The following is a 21,357-nucleotide window of genomic DNA, read 5'->3' as shown; positions in this document are numbered from 1 at the left end:
TTTTATAATATAAAACATTTTATTATGGGGATTCGATTCTCACCAATGACTCTGGGTGCGGACAGGCCAAAAGGCTTTTGAGTTTGTGTTTGTTAAATAAATTAAAAAAATTTTCTAAAGAATTTAATTGTTTTCTTTTTTTTTAATAAAATATTCAAATATTTGTCCCTTTTTCTTAAGTCATTTAACAAAGAGCATTCATTTCATGTCTCATTTTGATGAAACAAAATATTATTTATTTATTTATGTTAAAAGTTTTCCTTTTTTTTACTAAATAAAAAATAACATTATTTTGCAAAATATAAATATGTATTTTCTCATTTCATTTTGCAGATAACAATTCTATATGGTGGCATATTTATAACGGGCTTTTTTGGTAACGTTTTGGTTTGTATGGTGATTTTTAAACATTCAACCATGCATACGGCAACAAATTATTATCTATTCAGTCTTGCTGTGTCGGATCTTATTTATTTAACATTAGGTAAGTAAAATAAATTGTTATCGTTATTACTACTACTATTATTATTATCATTATTATTATTATTATAAATTTTGTTGTTGCTGTCACTGTTGCTTGCAGTGCGTATCTGTATCTTTTATCTTATATCTTTGGACTGTATTTCATTTTTGTCAGCTTGGTTTAGTTTAATATTTTCAAAACATTTTTGGTTGGAGAAAACAATATTAAAAAATGGTTTGTTTTTTGTGTTTTTTTCTGCTTTTAGCAACAATTTTCAATTATTATTAACCTTGAGTGTTTGTTTAGACTTTAAGCTGCTTGAGGTTTTTTGGTTTTGAGATTTTTTTTGCCAAAAACTTTTTAAAATTAAATTAATTTGTTTGTTTTTAGTGGCTGGGTATGTCATGTTTAAAATTATTGTATTAAAATAATTTAATAAAAATGGTGTGTTAAAAAACACAAACTTTGATTGCTGGTCCTTCGCACCATCTAACTAACTACTTTTTTAAATGATTTTAAACTTATGTTGGAGCCAATTTCGAGGCATTTTCTCTACTCCGAATAAAAGCAATTGTCGTAGTAGTCATTGTGCTATTTTAAATGCAAATAGTAGTTCATTGGTTACTTTATACATCCCAGGTAATCTAGAGTGAACACATTTGTCACTTAAGTGTCTATAAGTAGTTTGAAGCAGATTGGAAGTAACCTATTGGATAAACAATTGTCACTTAGTGTCCCTTTGGTATCTGAAGTGTAGGCTGTGCATCACAGAATGCCTATTGTCTACATACGGACGTCCACTTAAAGTTTAAATCATTAACAAACATATTTTTTTAACTATTATTTAAGATAACTTTTGAATATTTATTATGTTGTTATTTATAATTTCAAATTCCTGCAATATTTTGTAATAAAACTTATTGGCAATTTTATATCCAAACAAATACAATAAATCTCTACAGAACCCTTTTTAAATCATATAACTTTCCACCCTGCACAATATGCAAAACAATAATCGTTGTTTTTCCATTTTCTAATTTAAAAAAAAGGGAGAAAACCATAAAACCCATTTCATTTTACACCTGAAGCCAAATGCCAACATGAAATGAAATCATATAATTTCCGTAGATTTTCTTAAAAATCAAATTTAATTTCCTTTCTTTCATTATATTTCATTTCTTCTTACCAAAGGGCTTAAATTTTTTAAAATAAAAGCAACACAATTCAAGTCTTTTTTTATTTATTTTTTTTCTATTCTCCTTTTTTACACATTTGTTTCATTTGTAAACCACTTGATATAAAATGATACAGTTAAATTTCTATGGAAAATTGTTTTCCTAAAAAAAGTGGTATAAAGTAACACTCCTTTTCTCCCTTTCGCCACATATTACAGTTTAAGTGCTATGTGTAGCATATTTTCCAGCATAAAAAGAAAACACACCATCATCATCATAAACACTTAGAGAGACATGCATGTATGCATGGCTGACATAAACAAAAACACACACACACTCACTCACATAAGAAAACAATATAGAATTACTATTGCAAAAATTGCAAAAAACAAGAACAACAATGTATCAATAACAATAAAAGGAAATTTATTATAAAATTGAAAAATGCTTATGGAGGAATGAAAATGATAAAAAAAAATTGTATCAATAAAAATGTTTTTACAGTGTTCGTCAAATACATAGCAAGGTGAGAATTTATTTTATACTCTTAGAGGAAACTCACAAAAAACACACACATAACAATTCCATCTGCTAATAACAAAATATTTAAGAAATATGGCAAATTTGATACTCCTATTTTCTTAAATGTTTCTTTTATATTTTAGCTTTCACTGTATATTGTTATATTTGTAGCATACTTTTAGGCGCAAGAAACCACAAACATTTATACAATGGACATAAATATTTATGCAATATACACATACTCATTCACTCGCACAGAAACGCTAGGGTGGTACTTATTTTACTCTTTTGAGATTTTTAATGCTCTCAAAGTCTAAAAATTAGAGGTTAAACATTTAATTTGAAATTTGGTGTTTAGAGTCAAAGTAGCAACATTTTCAAAAATGAATTAAAACAAGTAAGAGAGCTATATTAGGCTGTGCCGAATCTTATATACCCTTCACCAAATTATACTTAAATAAATTTTTTTAGGTAAACAAAATTGATTATATTATTTTAATTGTTTTTAAAAAAAATTTTTTTTTAAGTTTTTTTAAAAAAAGTTTTTTCCAAATTTTTTAAAAAAAATTTTTTTTAAATTTTTTAATTTTTTTTTTTTTGGAAAAAGAAATGTATGGCAAAAAAATTTTTTGATAAAAAAAAAATTCGGGTTAAAAAATATTTTTCCCGATTTTGACCCATTGTAGGTCCAATTTATCCTTAGCCTTATCTACATCGTTGCAATGGACTTTGAAATATCTATCATTAGATATCCATATTGTCTAGGTCAAAAATCGAGGTTGTCCTGGTTTTTTGCTCATATCTCCGTTATTTATGGACCGATTTTGCTGATTTTAAATAGCAAACTTCTCGAAAGCATGTCTGACAGAATTATTGAAGATTTGGATTCCGAAGATATCTGGGTCTTCAGAAAATTGATTTCAACAGACAGACAGACGGACATGGCTTAATCGACTCCGCTATTTATAAGGATCCAGAATATATATACTTCATAGGGTCGGAAATGAAAAATGTAGAAATTACAAACGGAATGACAAACTTATATAACCCTTCTCACTAAGGTGAAGAGTATAAAAATTTTAATTTTTCATTTCATTTTAAATTTTTACATCGATTACGCATTACTACTTCATACCAGAAAATGTCATAAAATTTCAAGTATATCTCAAATACAAAATTTTAAATTTAAACATTAATTTTTGAACAAAATTTTAAAAAATTAAAAAATGATTTTTCAACCTTTTAACGGTTTTCATTTCTAATAAAAACTACATGAGGTTTAAAAATGCAAATTTTAACGGTTATACCTATCATGGGTTAGCGTGGGGATTGATTTGAAATTGGAAAATTTTGAGGATTTTCGAGGTTTTAGGTCACAAATTTTTTCATACAAAATTATTTCTTAGCTTATTTACTAATATTTATCTTTGAATTGATTCCTTGGATTGCTATTATATATGTACATTAGACTGCAAATATTGTAAAATTATGTGATTTTTTTTAAAAACAAACTCTCTCGTTTCTGAATTGTTTTCGTTTCAGTTGGGTGCGTTTCACAGTGCTTTGTTTTCATATAGGCAATGGACAAAAATAGAAGGAGTTATTTTAGACGAATAAAAATTAGTAGAATATTACCTTTTGCTAAGATTAAGAAAAAATATAATTCTTGAAAAAATCCGTGCAAGGACATGGGTACCTCCCATATATCCTGGACATATAATTTTGAATAAAATTCACAGTTATATTCCTAACATTTTAAAATTTAGTTATAATCATTTTAATAAAGTTATTGTTGTTTGTGAAAATTTGTAAACCTGTATAAAACTATTAATTTTCAGAAATTATTGTTCTCTTATAATATTAGATGCAAAATTATGAAAATTTTATAGGAAGGATATTCATAATTCCAAGACATCTAGATTTAAATATCCTGTATAACATCTAATTTTTTTTAAAAAAATCGTAAAAATCGTTTCTTATTTTGGAACCAATTTGGTTATAATCATTTTAATAAAGTTATTGTTGTTTGTGAAAATTTTTATTACAATCGCAGCAAGGATTCGGGTGGATGCCATACATCATTTTCCTTAAAAAACCTATAAACCTGAATAAAATGAAATCAGAAATTATTGTTCTCTTATAATATCAGATTAATTTAGTTATTAACATTTCAATTCTAGCAAGGATTTACATAACTGCCATATATCCTTTTTTTAAAAAAATATTGAAATATTGTATATATTTTCTAAATTCGGAAGGACGGATGGACGGACATTTTCAAATGTTGATAGCCTTATGGTTCAGCTGTAATATTAGAAACTGGATTTTAGATTATACTTTAAGTGTTCCTAATATCAGCAGAAGCTCATATTACTATCTCAACCTAAGGATATGTAGGTTATATTCAATTATTGAGTTACTTAAACAACAATTTTTTTAAAAGTTTTTTTAAAGTTCTAGTCAAAACGGACAAATAATGATTTCACATTATAATAAATAAGAGATAGGCATTAGATAAAATTAAAGAAAAATTAAAATAGGTTTTTTTTTTGATTTCAGCAAAAAAACACTCAACATCAAGAACCAAATAAAGACCTATTAATACACTTTATGCTATTAAACTACTTTTGTTAAATAATGAAACATTTCTTAGTTATTTAAAAGAAAAAACGGTATTATTTTATAAAAAACCAAAAATCTGGAACCATCAAATTGATTTACGAAATGGTAATTTATACATTTAAACGAAAACAAAATTTTAATAGTTTTCATACAAAAGGACAACTAATGATTACATTTTCTTATAGACAATACTTAAGGCTATTCTATAGTAAAACATAATCAAAATAGATTAACATATATTTTACTAATATTCCAACAAAGTTTTAGAATTTCAGGCTTACAACAAAAAAATTTTAATTATTAAAAATTGCGCAGATTAAACTGTTGAACAAAAACAGTAATTTTTCATAATTCCACATGCATATTCTTTCATTTGCAGCCAATCGCGAGTTTATATCTTTTAAAACGAACTTTTAACAATGATTTTAGTTAACCATAAAAAAATATATTTTTCTCCATCAAATTTATGTTGAAAATATACTAACTTTAGCGACCTCTAGTGACGACAAAAAGGGATAATTATAAAAAAGTCTTTTTTACACGAATGAGTTATTTAGTTGTCTATTGAAAAATATAAATTTCATTAACATCAAAGACATGATCTTGTTTTTGATTTTTGTCCATTGAATAAAGCACTGTGCGTTGCGGAATAAACAGAAACGATTTTTTTTTTTTTTAATTTTGGATGTCGCACATTAAATAGAATTTCATTATTTTTAACAAAATCTATTATTTTTTCCTCTTCCAATAAAGAAATTTTTTTTTATACCCTTCACCTTCGTGAGAAGGGTATATATAAGTTTGTCATTCCGTTTGTAATTTCTACATTTTTCATTTCCGACCCTATAAAGTATATATATTCTGCATCCTTATAGATAGATGTCCTTCTGTATGTCCGTCTGTCTGTTGAAATCAATTTTCTGAAGACCCCAGATATCTTCGGGATCCAAATCTTCAATAATTCTGTCAGACATGCTTTCGAGAAGTTTGCTAGTTAAAATCAGCAAAACCGGTCCATAAATAACGGAGATATGAGCAAGAAACCCGGACAACCTCGATTTTTGACCTATTTTTGATCTGTATTTGGATTACTAAGTCATTAATATAGACAATATGGATATCTAATGATAGATATTTCAAAGTCCATTGCAACGATGTAGATAAGGCTATAGTAAGTTGGACCTACAATGGGTCAAAATCGGGAAAAATATTTTTAAACCCGAATTTTTTTTCATACATTTTTTTTCCAAAAAAAATTAAAAACTAAAAAATTAAAAAAAAAATTTGGAAAAAACTTTTTTTAAAAAAAAAATTAAATTTTGTTTACCTAAAAATATTTAAAAAAATTTATCTTAAAGTATAATTGGGTGAAAGGTATATAAGATTCGGCACAGCCGAATATATCTCTCTTACTTGTTTTTTATTCATTTTGATTTTCATTAAATTTGAAATAAAAAAGTAATTAAAATAATTTCGTTCCTACTGCACCGAAAACAACCTACTTGAAGTTGTTTTCGTTGCGGCCCCAAATGACAAGTTTTTCGTTACTGATCGGTGCCGTTTCGTTCCCAATTTTCGTTGCCGATTTCTGAAACGAACTTTTTTTCGGTGCAAATGTATGGAATTTCGTTTTCGGTGCCGATTAAGGTGTATGCGGCAACGTAGCTTTAAAAATCAATTTAATTTTTTTAAATTTCTTTTTAATAAAATATTTCAATGTCAAGTACTAATATGTCATAGAAATATTTAATTTTCTACATTGCTACATTGAACTAAATCACAAAATTTAAAACAAAAATCTGATAGCGTCCCAGCAAAATCAAATAATGTTTAGAGATTGATTGATTTAGTCCTTGGTAGAATTCAGCATAGCAAAAGTGCAAAACAAGCGCCACCCTATTGTACAACTTTAATTTGAAAATGTTGGCATTTTTTATCTTTTCTTTATTTTCAATTTGTTTCTTTTTTTTGTATTTTTGGAGTGAGATTTATTTGAAGGTGGTGTATTTTAATGCCCTAGAGTAGCTACTTTAGCTTGTTTTTTTATTCCCTTTTTCTGTTATATTTTTCTTTGGCAAACCATCAATATTTCTATTTAACATTTTCTGTTATTTGCGTATTTTCTTTGTATGTTACACCATGAAAGACAGGCCGCCAGACAGACAGACAGACCTCTCCATTAACAATGAAAGCAAGCAACAAAAAGAAGACATGTAAATTTTGTGTGAAATTTATGCATGTCTTAAATAAAAATTATTGTTCTTTTTAATAAAGAGATCGTAAATTATTGTATTAGAGCAGCTTAAAAATCAATCAAATGCTATTCTTTCGCAAACCTAACAAAATAAGGTTTTTTTTTGGCTAAACAATGATGATTTATTTGCTTGGCGTGCTTGATTTTTTAAAATAATTATATTTTTGTTATTATTACTTATAAAAAAAAATATATTTTTGTTTTCCTTTTTTCTTTTGCAGGCCTGCCTATGGAAGTGATTTTGTATTGGCATCAATATCCGTATTTATTTGGTCTGACGTTTTGTAAAGCCAGAGCCTATATATCGGAAGCGTAAGTTATTAAAAAGATATAAATGGAGAGTAGTGACAGTGGGGTGAAAGTTTTATATAGCTGATAGTTTTTTTTAGTAATAATTACTTAAAAAATTGGTCAAAGTTTCATTATATCTTTGAAATCGAATGAAATTTGCCAATTGAGCTTGTATGTGTCCAATGACAAATTGCTTTAAATCAGTCAATTAGCCCATAATTTGACAGCAACCCCAAAATTTAATAATAATTGCCTGTAAAACTATTGTAAAATCAGTTTTCGAACTGTGGCCACCAAACTTTTTTTTAAATATTTTTCAACAATAAAAACGCATTGTCAGCTGTCATCTGTCAAATGTTAAGCTTGGCAAAACTTTCAAAAACAAATTCAAATCTGCCTTGAATTTTGGGACACAAATTATTGCAAGTCTCAACATTAAAATGAAGTTCTATATTCAGTATTTTAAATTTAAGCCATTCTTTCCTCAGCTCCACTGTGCATTTATAATTTGTTTAACAACATCGCATGTTTCTTTTTTATTTGTTTTATTTGGTTTTTGTTATCTTTCACCCCTCATAAATTATGAAAAGAAACCATTTGTTGGCATATTATTTATTTTACAAAATTCTCTTCCACTTTTTTCTATTTTTTTTTCCCTTTTATTATTATTATATTTGAAACCCCAACAAAAACAACTAGATCTACGTATGTATCAGTTTTAACAATAGTGGCGTTTTCGGTGGAACGTTATATAGCCATTTGTCATCCCTTACATTTGAGTGCCATGAGAGGCTTCAAAAGAGCGTCCCGTATAATTGTTCTGCTATGGCTACTGAGTTTTATAGGAGCCATACCATTTGGCATATGGACGAAAATTAATTATTGGTACTATCCCCCAGGTAAGTGCAAACAAAACGAAGGGAATTTTCATTCATTTGTTAATATTTACTACCCCTCTCCACCAAACAAGATCAATCCCAAATTAAGGACTCTGGATATTGTGGTTTTGATACGCCCGAAAACATACCCCTATTTGAGGTTTCATCTTTAGTCTCATTTTTTATACCCATGTTTTTAATATTTTATTTTTATGGTCGTATGGGTGCCAAAATACGCTCTAGAACCACACAGCAATTGGGTGAGTTTTAAAATTAAAAACAAAGAAAAATGAAATGTGTTATTTTGCTTTAGCATGTAATACATGGCTACATGTCTCAGGCAATGAAATAATTGAATTTTTATTTTTCGCGTGTATGCGTGAACTTTTTACAGGTGTCCAACAAGGTTCCATGCATAGAGAATCCACAATTCAAAAGTCACGTAGAGCCGTCATTAGAATGTTGGGTGAGTTTTCTTATGAATTTTAAAATATTATGTGCTGCATACTTTGGGGGGTAAACATATAAGAATATTTACAGTTAGATTTAAGGTGTTTCTTTTGTTATATTTGAAATTTGTAGACACACTTTAAAAAGAAAAAAATTTGGGGGAGAAATCGTGAAAATATCTTTAAAAAATCATCAATTTGTCGTTGAAATAAAAAAACACTATTTTCTATACATAACATAGGCTGTTCAAAATACTTCCATTCAATTATTTTCTTTATTTTACATTTAAATCTTAAAGTAAACTGAAATTTTATCAACTTTAAATTCTAAATCTGTCAAATTTGTATCCATTGACTAATTTTTATTTAACAAACAGTTCATTTGAAGTCTTTACAATAAAATTATTACATGGGCTTTATGAAAATTTAATTTGTGATCAATCTGCTAGAATAAAAGATAAGATACAGGTTGTCAAAGTCAACCACCTCTGGTTAGGAAAACTGTGTACAAATATGGACAGATTTCAATGAATGAAACATTTGTTATAAAGCAAGAATTCCGGTTTATTTCACTAAGTTAATTCTTATAGTTTAAAACACTCAAATTCTAATAAATTCCAAAATAATACGTTAAAAGTTTCTCGAAAATATCTCAATCAAAGTCAAAATTCTGAAATGATTTTGAAAAATTGGAAAATTTTGACAAGAATTTAGCTCAAAATTTTTTTAATATTTTTACATATTTGTTAAGAACTGGATTCAAAAAGTCAAGGTAATAAACGAAACTTTTAAAAGGTAACCTTAAATATCTTTTAAACTATAAGAGATAACTTGTTGGTAGAAACCGGAATTTCTTTACTTTTTCATTTACTTTGGACTTACATATTTAACTAAAAGAGAGTTTGTAGATTATTTTTAATTATAAACCGAGAAAAATACTACTATCGAACTCAAAGAAATGCTCAAAAAGTACGAACATCGATATTTTAAACTCCTGTAAATAAAATCCTTCAAAACTGACACAAAAGTTCAAGGATGTGATCCATTTTTAGCTTACATTAAATTAACACCATTTATTATTTTATAAATGTTAGAAGCGGTGCAGGTTTTACACTGTGTGTAAAACGAGTGTCACACAGTGGGTCAATTAAAAAAATAGTGGAAATAAATAAGGATTCCGAGCCAAATGAACTGCTCATCTTTTGAGGCCAAGAACGAATCATGACATTATCGGCTACACTGTTCCAAAATGAAAAGTGTCCCAGAGAGAGCCTTCTGCATCGATCGGAACAAATAGTAATCGTACTTCCCAACCACTTTATTCTAAATAGAGTAAGTTCGGGTAATGTGGTATACCTATTTTTTATTTGACTATAATTTTTAGAATCTTAATTCGATTGGAACCGTTCTCAGCTGGTGTTCAACTACAAGTGTTAGGTTTACATTCGTGAAAGTTAAAAAGTCTTATAAGAAATTTGGAGAAAGAGAAAAAACCTATAAACAAGCCATTGAAAAAATTGGCGTGGTAATGTGGTATACCATGTTCGGTTAATATTGTATGCTAAACCACATAACCGATGCATAGTATTTTAATTTGTAAATGAGTTTCGATTTATTTAAATCATCTTCAATGGATGCGGTTAAAAGTTGGCGGCTGACCAAGCTTACCAGAAGCTCCTCAATACATTCTTCGCTTCGTAGGAGACATTGAATGACTGATGAGAAAAAAAATTCCATTTGTTGTTTCTAATTGCTTAGATAGCTTTCTTCAAATCTTCCGCTGCCCATTTTCATACTTCACATTTCTTTGGCATATTAGTTGTTTGAAATTCGTTAGCTATACCACATTAGCCGACCACATGGTTTATTGAAATTATTATAAAATTAAACATATACAGTGTATATGTTTAATGGATTTTATGGATTCCATATTTCATCGCAAGTAATGATTCGGAGCAAAAATTATTTTCTTTTATAGCGTTCAAGCAGCATTTCTGACATACAAAATTCTCCATCCCTACTTTTGGATGAATCCTGCCGCAAAAGTTTTCAAGTTGCTGATTGAGTAGCTACTAATGATTGAGTTTGACAATAATATTCTCCAAATCTTGATCTTCAAACATTTTTCGCTGGCCTGGGCGATATTTGTATTCCGTGTTAAAATCAGCACTTCTGAACTGTGAAAACTATCTCTCGCATGTTGAAACCGATGAAACACATTCATTATAACCTTCTATGAGCAATCGGTGTGCTTAATTTTTTACAAATTAAAAGCATATGACGCTTTGTTGGCACAAAATTCGACATTTTTAAAGCAAAAAAAAACGTTGTTGTTTACACTATAATGTTAAATAACTAAGAGAGAATATATGACAGATATGTACCCTTCAAAATGACATATAAGTTATTAAAACAATAACGGCGCACAGTGGCTCATTATCAATTTTCATCAGCCAAAATTCTGTAACTTTTGAACCGATAGAGATATTTTAGAAATTTTTGTTTTATGGACAGATAACTTCATGAATTTTTCTCCAGTTTTAATTTCATTAAAATCGATTTAACAGTTGTTGAGCAATTTAAGGTTAAAGTTGAACTTTTAATTTTTTATAGCATTTAGTATGAAATTTTTTTATTTTTTATATCAGCTTTACTTATAAAAAGTTGTAAGCAGATAAAAACAAGTAAGGAAGCGTGTTCGGCCAAGCTCGTCCATATAATACCCAACACTATAATTTATTTCCGTGAATGATTTTCGGAAGAGGGAATTATATGGGAGCTATGACTAATTATGGACATATCGCCGATTTATGTTTATATAGAAGTTATTTGTGTTGAATTTTGTGTTTATACCAACATTTTTAAGAGATTTATGCTCGTTAAAAAGATTTTCGGAAGAGGGCATTATATGGGAGCTATGACTAATTATATGGACCGATTGGCATGAAATTAGGTCGTGTGATTTATGTCTATGTGGAAGTTATTTATGTTGAATTTTGTGTTTATACCAAAATTTTTAAGAGATTTATGCTCGTTCGGAAGTGGGTCTTATATGGGAGCTATGACTAATTATGGGCCGATCGCCATGAAATTAGGTCATGTGATTTATGTATATGTGGTAGTTATTTCTGTTGAATTTTGTGTTTATACCAAAATTTTTAAGAGATTTATGCTCGTTAAAATGATTTTTGGAAGCGGGTCTTATATGGGAGCTATGACTAATTATGGACCGATCATCATAAAATTAGGTGACATTAATTCAGTGTATATAAACCTTATTTGGAGCAAAATTTGTGTAGATACCAATATAAATTAAACATTTACGACCGATAAAGTATAATTTCGGGAGAACATTTGTATGGGTGCTATATGAAATAATGGACCGATTTCAGTCATTTTCAACAGTCATTGTCCTCGCGCCGAAAAAAATGTATGTACCAAATTTTATCGCAATATCTTCAAAACTGCGACTTGTACTTTGCGCCAGTCATATGAACAGGTAAAAGAAAATTGAAAAAAATTTGGGAGTAATTTCATTCAAATGAAAAAACTGTTCAACAAAGAGGTCAAAACAGGTCAACAAGTATATACAGGCTTAAATAGGACACTTTGGCCTTTCTCCTGGTAGTAAAATTTGTTTAACCCCTTTTGACCCTAAGCACTTTTATTCCACTGAAATTAAAATTTGACTAAAATACAGTCCCTGTGAAAAAAATTAATAACACATCAGGTATAAACGGTACAGTGACAAGTCATACCAGTTCGTAAAGACTATTATCCTAGCAACACAACAAAAAAAATCATCCAATTATCGATAATAGTTTGCGAGTAATGATAATTTACTTCTGATCAAATTTACAAAAATCACATTTTTTATAAACTGATATAAAATATTTGACTTTAACAGCATGCCACGCACACAATTGAAAATATTTTTATCTAATTTTTTGGCTACTATAGAATGGCATTAAAATTTTTGAAATCGGAGTTAACAAAAAGTTGGACTTTTGGCCGATGAAATTGAGATATGAGCCACCGTGCGGCGTTCAAAAGATACACCATACCTTGTGAATCCCGCATTTTTAAGTCATACATCCAAGATTATATGTAACTTATCTTTTCCACTAGTCAAATTCATGGATTGAGAATCAACATACAGAATATTTACAAAATCTTGACGTTTTCTAATATATTTTTGGTCCCTGAATTGCCGACTACTGCATTACCAAATTATCGAAAAACTATGAAATGAAGCTAATTACTTCGAGTTATGTATTTTGAAGGCATCAATAAGACTACTTGAATAGATAATCATAATAATATAATATATAATATTATTATATATCAAAGTGTAGGATATTAAATATCTATTGTATATTATTTTCAAAAATGTAAAAATCTTTGAAATTGCATCGATAACAAAAATGTGTCATAATTTTTTATATTACCTTGGGTATGTACCCACACTTTGGGGTATTTCAAGTGGTGTTTAAAATCAAAAATCAAATCAAAACTCAACTACACCTTCTCTATAGCCATGATAAATGTTCCACTTTTCTTAATTCCCCTCCTGTGTGTTATTTGTGTAAATCTAGTTTGAAATATAAGCAAATATAAATACTTTTTGTTATATAACATTGTAAACAACTTTAATAAAGTGTCATTATTTATGGCATAATTAAAGGCGTTTCTAACTCATATAAAATATTTTAAACAAGCGCCCCTAATTGAACAACTTATTTCGCTCTAAACACTTTTTCTAAGAAAAAATACACATTTAAAACCTTAAGTTTCCTGTTTAAATCAAAAATATTTTATATATAAAAAAAGAAATGATGACACTAGCTAGATTTTTATTACCAACAAGGATATAACTTCTTATAAGAATATTTTCGTAAAAAAATAATAATCTTCTCTATCAAAATAGCCAGCTTTAGGGCATACTTTTAGGAGTTTATTGTTTATTTTTAGGAAATCTTAACAAATTTAGCTCATTCTGGAAGTAGGTATGTAATTTAAAGCACTTCTGCTTAAATTCTTATAAAAATTTATTCCCCAACAAAAAAGAAAAAAAAGTACATTGCCATTTCCAAACATTAATGACCTTTAAAAACATAATTTTCAACTTAAATTTTAAACAAAACATAACACATTCATGACTTAAACAAACAAATATTTGCGTATCCTATGTATGTAGCTTTATGTCTAAGAATGACACTTAAAAGCATCACATGCCAACATTCCGTAGCAAGTCATGAAGTGTCACACAGCAATCGAAAACATGTGCCGCACTAATAATAAAAAATAATAAACAAAAAAAAAAAACATGAATAACAAGAAAAATAAGGAAAAACACCATGGAAAATGTAAACGACAAATAAAAGTACCAGAAAACCGGCAACCACAGCAACAACAACGACAACGTAATTGACAACAACAATAACAACAACGACAACCGTCATACTACAGGGAGAAAGACAACCATCAACCAACCGATAAAATACAGCCAAAAACAATATGGTGAATTAACCCAAGCAAAACCAATAATCAATGGATGTAATTCAAAAAATAAAAAAAACATGTGAGCAAAAACCTCAGACAAATTTAAAAGGGTTAAATTTGTTTACAGGAAAATGTTGAACTGAAGTAGACTTTAAAATTCAAAAGCCATAGAAAATTTTAATTTTATTACAATTCTTTAAGAGTGCTTTAGAAATTTCCTCTTTTTGTGCTTAATATTTTTCTTTTGTGTTTCCCTTTATCTCTAAATGCCAGCATGTTAAAAAATTTATACGCCTTACATGGGTTAATGAACACCAAAGAAAATAATTCAACGCCAAAATAACATTATACTTTAATAAAAACGAATATGCTTGGTTGCCACTCCAAAGGCAAAAAAAGGCTTAAAGCTAATCAGTAATAAATAAAATTTTAATGTTAAAGTGTTGCTTGCTGCTACTTTGAAAAATACTGCAAATATGCTGAGAACTTAAGTTTAAATACATTTTTATGGATCAAATCCAACCATGTGATACTCTATTGCTTTTGTTGCTGCTAATATTCGAAGATATGACGAAAGAAATGCAATAACTCCGCATCATAAAGATTGATATTTTGTTCCTTAGAAGAGGTAGACCTTATAGCGTCTGCAATCAGTATCGCGATAGTCCTTAGAACTCGTTCAATGGCCGTCCGGTGAGTAGCATTCTCCAAGGCCTCCATACCAGTACTCCATAAAACAAGATGGGTTTAACAACTGTTTTGAAGATCCAATTGATACCCTTCGGAATAGATGACCACATAAGCCTTATTAATCCTGTTCTAAATGTTTAGATTCCAAAATAATCTTTTATATAGAATTATGCCAAGGTATCCCTGATCTCAAGACTGATTCTATTTAGTCTAGGTGGTCTAAAGTAGTCGATGTAGCTTCTAGTGAAAAGAACCAATTCCGTCTTTTGGGGATTCACACAAAGTCCACTTGAAAAACTCAACTCACTCAGTGTACTTAATGCTGATTCCATACAACTAGATATTGTATCCAGAAATTTACCAGAGATAACAAAACCGAAACAGCATACGCGACTGTTATGATTCTTCTGCTGTCCATCATGTGCAACAGGGTATTCATAGCCATATTCCACAGAAGTGGTGATAGTACACCTCCCTGCGGGGTTCCACGATTGGCCACTTTTGAAACACTGATGCCGCCTAATGTAGCTCATATGACTCTATAACCGAGTATCTTTCCGACTATTCGGCGTACATATAGATCAATCCCAAGTACATCCATCGCAGATAGGATAGCATCGGGCCCGACATTATTAAAAGCTCCTTCAATATCTAGGAAGTCAACAAGTGAATACTCCTTATGTGACAGCGACTCTTCAATTGAGCCAACTAACGAATGTAGAGCTGTTTCCATATATCTGCCCTTGGTGTAGGCATGTTGGGAATGGTCATTCTGCAAAAAGGATGCAAGACTAATTGGTCCGTAATCCTTCGGTTTAGTAGGAGTCGTCTTACCTCCTTTTGGAATAAAGACTTATCTACACCACGTCCACCATGTAGGAATATAGGTCCATCTGATACACGCTGTATATATATTAGTGAGTCATTGTATAACTATTTCTTCATTTTCAGATCAGCGGTGTATGACTTATTTTGAAACATTTCTGTAATATAAATTTACCTTTTCCCATCTTTCTGGCAACATATGGATATCGAGCCAAAAAAAAAAGCTCATCTTTTCAGGGCAAGAACGAATCAATTTCGGATACTCTGTTCCAAAGTAAAGCGTATGTCGGAGAGAACTTTCTGCATCGATCGAAACAAATTGTAGTCGGACGGGGAAAGGTCTGGAAAATAAAGCGGGCTAAGCAAAACTTCCCAACCTCTTCATTCTAAACACTTTTTAACAGGTATTGCAAGATGTGGCCGAGCGTTGTCATGATGGAATATTACGGTTTCATATCAGAAACAATATTATATTCTGGGTTTTTTTGGTCAATTCTCCCTTTAAACGAATTTGGAAGCTTTGTTTCCTGGAAAATAACGTCAATACCATGACGAGAATGGTTGAGAAAATTATCATGTTGGGAATGAAGACTTTCATTCCATCAAAGAAATCTTCGATTATACCTAGACAAAAATCTTGGTTTAATCAGATGTGCAAAATAGTAATCAGATGCAGAGAGGAAGCATTCAGAACTTGGCACAATAACCGAAACGCAGAAACTGAAAAGGAAAGATTTTCATGTGTCAAAGTACTTAGGCGCGAAAAAGCTCTATGCGAGCAGCGCCTTCTTACTAAAGTTTTTACTACTCCCCGGGGTAATAAAAGTTTTTGGTCATTTGTTAAAAGAGTAAATGCTAGTTCCTCTATTCTGACTCTTTTAAATGATAAACTAACCATTTAGTTCTTTTAATTCTCACTTGCCGGAAAGTGATCAATCACTGCTCGAACTCGAAAGAGCAGTGCTCTTCAACGTTAGCTCGTCCATTAGCTAACCATTTCAGCATTTCATACCGTGTCGGCGTATTTCCTGTATGTTGGAGGGTTGCTAATGTCACGCCAATTCCTAAAAAGGGAGAGTCTAATAACGCTGAAAATAACCAATTTGTTCATGGAAAGTATGGTAAACTACCATCTGATTAAATATTTGGAGTCTAGCAATTTACTTAACGATCTCCAGTATGGCTTCCGTAGAGGACGCTGAGATTTGGGCAATGAGGCAAAACATGAATGATTTCCTTAATCGGTACCTTCAGACAATCTCTGAATGGGGTCTTGCGAATATGGCAGCTTTCAACTCTCGCAAGATCCAGTGTTGCATGTTGAGACAAAAACGAACGACAAACCATGTCGTTTCATCTATATTTATGGGTGGTGTAAATATTGTAGAATCAGACGCTCTTGATGTTCTGGCCATGAGAATACAATGTGATGTCCGCTGGTCTAAACACATTTTTCAAGTGTGGAAAGAAGCTTAAGTTTCTCGGATTTCTGAAACTGTGAAGGAAATACTTTGCTCCATCTGATCTCCTCACTATTTACACCACCTTTATCTGACCGAAAATGGAATAGAACTCCTATGTATGTGCCGGTGCTTCAAAGTTTACATGAGAAGGCGAAGGTGATTATTGGTGACAGTAGGGTATCCAACTCTACTGATTCCTTACTCTTCGCTATGTGTGCTGCTTTTCACTCTTCTATCGGTACTACAATGGAATGTATTCTGATGAAATTTGGGAACTCATTCCTGATAACCGCAGATTTTTACGTAATACACGTTTTTCATCAAGACCACATCCCTTTATGGTCGATTGGCCAGTAGAGCCCACTACACACTACAGGCAAAATTCGTTCTTTAGTCGTGGAACAAACTTGTGGAACAAACTTCCCGATGAAGGGTTTCATGTCATTTTTAATGTAAGAAAGTTCAAATCAAATGTCCACAACACTACTCCTTCTTTCCTGCCTCCCACAACCTATTTTCCTAGATCAAACACAATGCTTTGCATGAGTTGGTCCAAGAAGAAACATTTTTTTTCTTTATAATAAATATACATATTAATTTTTCTTTATTTTTATATAACTAACAATTAATGTATGCAAGTTCTTTTTTCGAATTGAAACCATCATTATTATTAGCTTTAAAACATTTCTAAATAATATTTAAGTTAAAAATGTTTTTTAACTTTGGTTTTACTAGGAATATTATAAAATGTATATTCACCATAATTTATCAAAATTTAAACATGACACAAATCTTATCATAAACTAATATTACCCACTTTCACACTTTTCACAGTTCAGCCAGAGATTTATAACAAGCCACATGTCACAGATATATAATAGATAAATAATAGTAAATAAATACACCAATGAATGAATGTAACGTATGTATGAATATAAAAACTATATTCCAAGAAGATAAATATGAACACAAGTTGTTACACTAAACATGATTTTATGATTTATGCATACTTGAGATTTTTCTATTATTTTTTTCTAGCCATTCCATTCCATTATATTTTATTATTCTATTCTATAACACAATTTTATAATATAAAAATGATTACTAGACATTAATATATAAGTTACAATGGAGGAGGATATTAAGATCATGGTAAAACATTTTCTGGCATAAACTTTCACAACCATTTCAACACTGTTAGATTCAGGAATTTATTGTGAAAATACAAAAGAAATTCATGTAAAAAATGCAAGCAAAAAAATAAGAAAAAATAGAATAACGGACTATTAGATTTGTAATAAAGTAGATGTTTAAATAATATTAAATGTATTATTAAGTAGATGGAGTAAGGTTGCTAAGTTACCAACTCTAGACACTTGTAATCTCACATGGCTTATATTTACTCTAGTATATATGCTATAGTGTAGTAAATTTTAATACAGAAATAAGAATTCAATAATGTACCTCTAGACAAGATTAGCAGGGCAAAAACAAATGTAGTACTTATTTGATTTCATATCTGTTAGTGCTTCTAAATTTGATACAATTGCCATGAAATTATTTAAGCTACGGCAATAAATTCTACACGCTGTCCCTCATTTTCATGCTAATTTGATTGTTGCAAATTGAGGAAACATTTTCATTGACTGCTTGGAAAATACATGATGGATGAAATTTAAACTACTTTAAAATGTATAGAATTCTATAGCAACGTACACAAATTTCAAGCCTGTGTAATTCTCAAATAACTCAAGAGCTTTTGAAGTAGTTATTTTTTTAAATATTTTCAAGCGGCTTAAATGAATAAATTTATGGAACGTAAGAGATAAATGTATTAATGTTAAGCAAAATAGAAATATTTAAACTAATTTTGTTTTTAAATAGAGAACAGTAAGCCGAATAAAGGGTTTCCTTTAGGTTTATCTACAAATAAAACTTACTAATTAATTTCAAGTGGAGACTAGCAACCTAACTATTCTCAAGCGAATATATTTTAAATATGTATATATTTCTACTTAAAGTTTTATTGATGCCCGTATGTCTATAACCATTCAGGTTTCATTCAAATTAAAAATTAGTTGAAATCAAATCCTTTACAAATGTCACCCAGTGAATCTTCTAAACTACTGGTCCGACAGCAAAATTATGTATGAACGAATCGTACAGAAGGACATAGGCTTTATGAAAATGAAAGTTGTTGGATGTATGACTTAAAAATGCGAGGTTTAGAATTTGTCGAATTTTGTATCAACACGCAGAGAAAAAATATAGTTGGGCATGGTTACTGTAACCATTTATATAGTGTTACAAGTTTTTTAACTATATTATAGTCACAGTAACCATTTACATGATTGTGGTAACCATAATATGGTTAATTTACGATTCACATGATTGTCTCAACCATATATATGGTTACAGTAAACATATATATGTTTGTGACAACCATTTATATGATGAAGGACTTATCATATTATGGTGCTCTTGGCTTAAGGCTTATCACAATCTGGGAACAACATATTATGATAAAATTATTCATCATAAATATGGTTGCAAAAAAACATATATATGTTTACTGTAACCATATATATGGTTGAGACAATCATGTGAATCGTAAGTTAACCATATTATGGTTACCACAATCATGTAAATGGTTACTGTGACTATAATATAGTTAAAAAACTTGTAACACTATATAAATGGTTACAGTAACCATGCCCAATTATATTTTTTCTCTGCGTGAATAAAGCGTCATATGCGGGAAATTTTGCTTTACATTTTTAATTTGAAAAAAGTGCAGCTGATGCCTACCGATTGCTCAAGAAAGCTTATGGTGAATATGTTCCATAGGTTTCAACGTGCGACATATGTATGGTTTGTTCGGTTCAGAAGTGGTGATTTTGACACGGAAGATAAAGATCGCCCAGGCCAGCCAAACAAATTTTTGGAGGCATTACTTCATGACGATTGTTGTAAAACAGAACAAGAGCTGGCAAATTTCAAAACGTTTCCGAGCAGCATGATTCATCCATACTAATTGAAGCCGAGAGACCTTGAAATACGATTTTACATGTCCGAAATGATGCTTCAACGCTATAAAAGAAAATAATTTTTGTCATTGCTTGCTTTTAAAATTGGATCTATTACGACAATCCGAATCGTAAGATATCGTATGTGAAGTCCGGCCAACCAGCCGAATCGAAACCAAAGCCAAATATCCATGACGCTATAGAAAAGGGTCCTATCTATTAGGAGCTGCTGATTCATTTGAAGCGAGCATTGGCCGAAAAAAGGACCTGAATATGCGGCCAGACATGAAACAGTAATATTCCAACATGACAACTCTTGGTCACATGTTGCAATACCTATACAAATTAATTTAGAATAAAGTGGTTGGAAAGTTTCGCTCACCCGACTACTATTTGTTTCGATCGCTGAACACACAGAACACTCTCTCTGGGATACGCTTCACTTCAGAACAGATTATTCGAAATTGACTTGATTTGTTCTTGCCGTCTAAAGATGAGCAGTTATTTTGGCATGGAAACCATATGTTGCCAGAAAGATAGGAAAAGGTCATAGCCAACAATGGCCAATACTTTGAATAAATTTATATTGTACAAAGGTTTCAAAATAAAAGCTAAAAATTTAAAAAAAATCTCGCATTTTTACATCGTATACCGAATAGAATACAAGAACTGGAACATACAATAGACTGGAACTCTAGTCTTCAGACTTATGTTTAAGTTTGAGAATGACTGCCTGTTCCACGATGTCGAAAGAAAAATAAGTCGAAAAAATGTTTATGAAAAACATTCAGTTTTTAAAATTCTTTCGAATAGTTTTCATACAAATCTGTTCGAATCTGTATTCTTTCGACATCGTGAAACAAGCCTTGAGTTGCGAATATTACGTATTTGATATCGAATTCTTGAAATTTTTTTCTTTTTCAAACGTTACATTTTTTGGTCTGGAAAATATTTGATAATAATATACATATGTATGAGTGATGAGTATTAATCTCCAATTGATTTAAATGTAAAATTTAAACCCAACATAGAATGACAATCCGACCGTCTCTCATAATTCGATTCGAAGGAAATTCCATTATAGAGCATACACATTTGAATGATTTTCTTTTCCAATGAATAACACAATATCCCTGATGTGCCATTGAAACTAAAGTTTATCTCTTTATACCATTCATTTCCAAAATATAAGTTCTT

The 21,357-nt window shown here is 30.1% G+C and overlaps 1 protein-coding gene across 1 annotated transcript in view; it reads left to right on the top strand.

Annotated features, from left to right (window-relative positions):
* CapaR (Capability receptor) overlaps nucleotides 1–21,357 on the top strand; it is an 83,626-nt gene that overhangs the window by 23,677 nt on the left and 38,592 nt on the right. The window contains exons 3-7 of the mRNA XM_065505397.1: nucleotides 334–484; nucleotides 7,258–7,348; nucleotides 8,027–8,226; nucleotides 8,298–8,465; nucleotides 8,600–8,671. Coding sequence (XP_065361469.1) covers nucleotides 334–484; nucleotides 7,258–7,348; nucleotides 8,027–8,226; nucleotides 8,298–8,465; nucleotides 8,600–8,671 — 682 coding nt within the window. The remainder of the gene's footprint in view (nucleotides 1–333; nucleotides 485–7,257; nucleotides 7,349–8,026; nucleotides 8,227–8,297; nucleotides 8,466–8,599; nucleotides 8,672–21,357) is intronic.

This window comes from Calliphora vicina, chromosome 3 (assembly GCF_958450345.1).
Source record: "Calliphora vicina chromosome 3, idCalVici1.1, whole genome shotgun sequence".
NCBI lineage: Eukaryota > Metazoa > Arthropoda > Insecta > Diptera > Calliphoridae > Calliphora > Calliphora vicina.
This window is presented reverse-complemented; position numbering and strand designations above follow the sequence as displayed.